Genomic DNA, 6,144 nt, shown 5'->3' with positions numbered 1-6,144 from the left:
CCTCATAAAATTCATCATTTCTAAGCCTTGTCCTTCTTATTCATGACCACAAAAAAAATTCTGAGTAGTAAAAAACTTGATTTTTTAGCTCTTATTATATTTGAAATAATTACCAATGTGTAATATGTTACTGTATGGAGATTTTATTTTGCATTATCAAATACCAATAACATCTTTTGTATGCTTTCTAATATGAAATTTAAACATTCTTAATTTCTGTTGCTATTGATTCATACAAGGCGGTATGAAAATGGTCTCTCATAAAATCCCATTAACTGTAAAGTGAGTTTGTGTACTTGTTTTCAGCTTGCATTAATCAGAATATTTCTTAAGTTCCATGAAAAATATGTCAAAAGAAATTATTCTCAATCGTTGATTCATTTTATTGACATTGTAATATTATCTGACAAATAAAACTGAAATCCACATTCATTCATCATTCACTCATCAAAGACAGCAAACAGAGCATTCTATTTTTCCTTCATGTTTGTGATGTGCCAGAATGTTTTCTTTTACCAATTTTAGAACTAATTAACAACTTTAATGCTTTCTAGGATTTTCTTCCATAAAATTATTTTTAATTTGCTCTATTATTTTTGCCAGCACAAGTTTTTAGAATGTTCCCATTTCTAGTATGATAATTCAGTTTATATTTATGTGTGAATTACATTTTTACTTGGCACCATTATTTTAAATCTTATAATATTGGGAGACATGATATTAATACATTGCTTTGCAGGTAGTGACGATTGACATTATTTATTCAAAGATGAGCTGTAGTAACTATTAGGTCAAATGGACTGACATATTTAAGGCCTCTTTCACACTATTTAACTGCTGCATCTGGTTGGAACAAGCATGATGGTAAAGATCTTGCCCTTGCAGCACTGGTTGGATTAAAGGGTTTAAATGGAAGAGAGAAGTCGTGGCTGGATTTAAATGAGGACCAAACAGCGTGGGGATAAATGCTGGAGGAGGCAGAGCCTGAAATGCTATATGTGATGGGTGAAAGGGGGCAGCAGCGACTAAATGCAGGGGATGGCCTAGGAAAGTAGGGTGTGCAGGGATAATGGCTGGAGCCACGGTTGGAAATGGAAGCGGGCTGAAATGTGTCTGTGGGAGTGGGTGGAGATGAGCCATCGGGAGGGGGCTGCCGTGTGAGCTGATAGAAGCAGAAACAGCGAAGTGCTGGAGGAAGGTGTGGTGGATGGTGGTGATGGCTGTGTGCTGGTGGACTGGAAGTGTCTGCACAGCTGAGGGCGGAGAGAAGACAGTGGGCCCTGCGGCAGGCACAACTCGGAGATGTTTTGGCAGGAGCTGCTTCTGCACATGCTGCTGGGCCTGTAACTGGAGGAGCTTGTACTTGTCTATTTCATCCGGAGAAAACGTGATGGGTTGATGAACTAAAGGTGGGGAGAGAGACTTGTGACACCCTTCCAATTCATCTTCCACTTTGTCATGTTTCTGCATAGTTCTGTCATAGCAAGAGTTTATACTCCCCTCTACATGATTCATAGACACACTTACATCTTGTAAATCCAGATTTATCTGGTCCTCTTTGGTCTCTGTTGAATCAGACACACCAGGATATCTATTAGATGGAAAAGCACCAAGGACATGATTTGGTACTGAGTCACAGCTTTGAAGGAAAGGCTGGACTTCACTAATTGAAGATTTAGATTGCTCTTTCGTTGTCTGGGTCTTTTTTCTGCTTAGAGACTGGGAGTCCGTTACTGTGTGATTTATGCCTTTGGAGAGATTGTTATCACATCGAACATCTGTGAATAGAGTAAAATTATTTTTTTGTGAGCTTCTGACTGTGTCTTTGTCAGAAGTCTTATAAGTTATACTGTCTTTATCATTTCCCCTTTTGCCCAATTGTCTCTTCTCTGAAAAAGGCAATGCTGATCTGTTGCAGCTTGGTGGTCCAGGTTGAGCTGTGGGTTGGATCTGTGAATGAGTCTCTGATTCTTTTAAACAAATGTTTGAAGAGACCTCAAACTTTGTTGCTTGCTCCTGACACTTCTTGGCTTTTATTCTTTCTAAAAGACACTTTGCTGTCAGGGAAGGCCCTTCTCCATCCGAAATGTTTGACTGTGTGGTTTCTGAAGGGCCACATCCACAGCTCCTAAGAAGGTAGTTGAGAGTGCTCCGGTTGCATTGCCTGCACTTGAGTTTTCCCACATCACTAATGTGGAGGCTGGTCAACGACTTTTGACTTCTCTTGTGTTTGCTTAAGCAGTAAGCTCTCTGCCTCAAATACAAGCCTGATTTGTTGTGCTGAGGTCCCGGGCCATTTAAGGGTTTTTCACTCTTTCTATCAAGTGAAACCTGTGAACTGGAATCACAATTGAAAACTCTTGTGGGCTTCGACCCTGCAAATTGTTGATGTTTACCCAGTTTACATCTCTCTCTGCAGTGACAGTTGCTGCGTTTTGGCTGCTTTTTAGTTTTAAACGAGTCCCATAGTTTACCACTCCTGCCTCTCTGGGTTTCTAACTGAGGACAGCTACTGCTTATTGGGACATCAGACAAGCAGAAGCAGTTGTGCTTGCTGTCTTTCCATATGTGTCTTTCTTGTGAGTCACATTCTGCTTTGCAAACGTAGAGCAAATGACCACTGCCACAGCCACTGGACGGATGACTTGAGCATGTGTTTCTCCAGCTGGCCATGTCTCTGGGAGATCCATCCCGAGGTCTGGGATGGTTACTCAGAGGAGGCTTTGGAGAAAATCTGTCGTAGCTTTGTTTTTCACTCGTAGAAGCCTTGTTGCCCAGGCCGATGCCGCAGCTATTTAAGCTCTCACTGATATCCGTCTCATGCTCACTGTGGTTCTCTGATGTACAAGGACTAAAATTCCAGGTACACTGGTTTTCTCCTTCAACCTCTGAATGTGGAGTGCAGGGATTCCGCTTGTGTGTTTTAGTCCTAGCAAAGTGAGGCGAGCGTGAAGGCCTGTCCTGAGCATTGTTTAGAACTGTCCTATTGCAGCTCTGCCAGTGGACATCTGAATGTTCCTTGAATTCAGCATCATCAGCATTATCCTGTCTCATGCCACCTTTTAGAGACAGATTAAGGTAGGCGGGCACTTCAGGACTTTTCATATCCAAGTCTCTCAGACTATCAGGTTCACTCACACTAGAATCAGAATCATTGTAGTACAAATTGTATTTTCTCTGGAACTTTTCCCAATCTGGGTTAGCTATAATCCTCTTTGGCTTCTGAGACTGATCACCTTGGGTCAGTTTTTGCTGTTCTTTCATTAAACCTGAGACTTGACTCTCTGTTCTTCGCTTCATTTCCAAAGGCTCCTTCTCCAATTCTGTTTTTACATTCTCTGAATTATGCTCATCCTTTGTGTTGCGCGAAAGTTTGAAGTCAAAATATAGTGGATTACAGCTGTAAGATAGACAAGGCTCCGTTCTGGTAAAGAACAGAAGCTCTGTAGGCCACTGGAGAGTGGTGAGGCCATCCTTGCTCTGTACATGGAGGAAAGGCAGTGGCTTGGACTTCAGATCCCGTGGACAGCCTTCTCTGCAATGTCTCTGCACATTGCTGCTAACTCTTTCTGCTTCTTCTGAAGCCTTAGCTCTGGCTTCCATTCTGGAGATAGGATTCAGATGTGCTCTGCTCTTTTGTTCCCTTGGCCCTGAAGGTGAAAACTCATCCATACTTTCGCAACAATGATTATCGCTGTGTTTGCGAACATGAAGTTGACTGGAGGATTCATTTGCTTGTCGTCGGTGATTAATGCAGTTTTCTGAAGTGTCCTTCAATGCATTCCTAATTTCTTTCTCTCTGCCGGAAAGAGTAAAATTTCTTTCTGAAAGATGGAGGTTAGATCTAGAGAAAGAAGCAGGAATGCCTGATGAATCTTTCAGTATCTCATTAAGAGTTTCATTTTTGTTTTGTGACATTTTAGAATTCATTGAGAAGGTGTTGTTTAGTACGCCCTCCAGATGGCTTGGTGAGATGACACCTTCTTCCTTAGTAAGGTGTGAATCGTCATTTGAAAACCTGCAACACATGCATTCCTCTACTGTTTGTTTGACTTTATAGGTGGGTGACTTGTTACAATCATGCGTGTCTTCTGTGTTCTCACTGAAAACTGAGGCTGAGGATTCTAATTTTAGATAAGCTTTTTTTGAAAATGAAAATGAAACTCCTGTCCTGTGATTTGCATTGCCGAGATCTGAAGACATTTGTGTTATCCTATTTCCAAACAGGAACCGCCTGTCTGCTTGCAGCTGTTGTCGGTTATGCGTAGCAAATCTCTGCTTCTCCATGGTGCTTCTGGGGAGGGTCTTTCCCTTGAGGAGAAGGGTGCTCTTCATGCAGGAGACCTTCCTGCCATTCTTAACAGGAAAAACTCCCTGCTGGAGCTGCTTTTCCATGGCTATCCTGGGGGCTTTGTATGCTGGTCCATTCCCAGAAACACTGTAAATAAAGTAAATATTTAAATTAGTAGGACATTAGCATTGGAATCAAATCTATATGCAAACAATATTCCATAGTATTTCTACAGTGGGTTGCTTTAATATTTATTGGTGAACATAATTTTCTACAAAATCACCATTTTATCATTACATACAAGTCAGTATTACTGCTATATAGTTACTCTGAAATGCTCTGTTTAATTCTGTTATTTAGAAATGTAAAAAGCAATAACATGTAACTATCTTATATGAAAGCTTCAAAACAAAATGAAATTAGAACATTTACATCACAATATAGTCTGTAGAACCTATGATCTTTGAAAATAGAGTTTTAACATGTTTCATCGTCTTCTAACCAGTACCTTCACATTCGGTAAGAAATTGAAATCTGCACAGTGGAAAAAGAGTTTTAATTTGATTTTTCAGCATCATTAGCATTCAATGTTTAACTCTTCAACATCAAAGGTCTTTCTGGTTCACTTCTGCTGAAGTAAGGAGCTTTCGTCATGACTTTTGTCAGCAGCTGGAGAGCACAGCAGCAGACAGTGGTGTGTTCAGGCAGGCTCACCATTACCAGGGCATTCCCCGGGAATTTTACCATAGTGTCCCTTGTTTCTTCTTCACCACAACAACTTCATGCCAATCATGTATTTTTTGTCTTTTGAGTTTTTTCCAAGATTGTTGATTTAGCTGAGGCTCGTTAGTGATTCAAAAAGAAAGCAGAAAAAAGTAAACATACAGAGGCAGAAACTTTTTTTTAAGTTAAAATTAGTGTTTTCACACCTTCTCAGTCACCTCTTCCCTGTAGTGATGCTGATGCTGACTGAGGAAACGCAATGCTACTGCATCACTTCTTCTGTGTCTTATTTGAAATGCCATTCGGTTGCCAGTTCTTTGTCCACAGGCCCGACCAACATCTATCTTGTTTTCTATCTTAGACTTTCATTGTTACGCATTTGTTTCTTGACTATAAATTATTAAAATGTATGCCCCTAAAACATATCACTTAAATTTTAAAGAATTAACTGTCCTTCAGTTTTCAATGCCTAGCATCACCCACCCACAAAAAGTGCAGCTCTCAGACCTCCTCACAGAATCTTCCTTTTGCAGCAGAGACTATCACAGAAATTCATACCTGGTCCAAATTTAGAACATAAGTGACTCTGGGTTACCAAACTCACCTTGGGACACCTATCGCACAACACCTACACTCAAGGAAAATCACAGAAGCAGGAGTATAGATAGCAGGAGCCAGAGGATCAGACAGCCTGCTGTGGGATACTGTTGTAGAAGGTCACTTGTTTGTCTCTGGCTGCTCAGCCACAAAATAACCACATGGAAACTGTATTAATTGCAATACTGTTCAGCCAATAACTTAATTGTATTTCTAACTAACTCATATCCTAAACTAACCCATCTCCATTAATGTGGGTATCTCCACGTGGGGTAAAGTTCCATCCAGGGTCTGTCTCCAGTGGGGGCTACATGACTTCTCCTGACTCCACCTTCTTTCTCCCAGCATTCGGTTTAGTTTTCCCTGCCTAACTCTACTCTGTCCTACCACAGGCCAAGGCAGATTCTTTATTCATTAACCAATAATATTCAGAGCACACAGAGGGGAATCCTACATCACCTGCCCTTTTCTGTTTAAAAAAAAAGTAAGGTTTTCACTTTAACATGGTAAAATTACATATAACAAGATAGGTA

General features: G+C 40.7%; 1 protein-coding gene across 1 annotated transcript; it reads right to left on the bottom strand.

Annotated features, from left to right (window-relative positions):
* Nucleotides 1-786: 786 nt before the first annotated feature.
* On the bottom strand, nt 787-4,395 carry Znf804b (zinc finger protein 804B). The gene has a single exon (XM_087902228.1). The coding sequence runs from the start codon at nt 4,393-4,395 to the stop codon at nt 787-789; it is 3,609 nt and encodes a 1,202-aa protein (XP_087758354.1).
* Nucleotides 4,396-6,144: the final 1,749 nt, after the last annotated feature.

Source organism: Myodes glareolus, chromosome 27 (genome assembly GCF_982192425.1).
Source record: "Myodes glareolus chromosome 27, mMyoGla1.1, whole genome shotgun sequence".
Taxonomy (NCBI): domain Eukaryota; kingdom Metazoa; phylum Chordata; class Mammalia; order Rodentia; family Cricetidae; genus Myodes; species Myodes glareolus.
The sequence above is the reverse complement of the archived record's forward strand: the minus strand, read 5'-3'. Positions and strand labels throughout refer to the sequence as shown.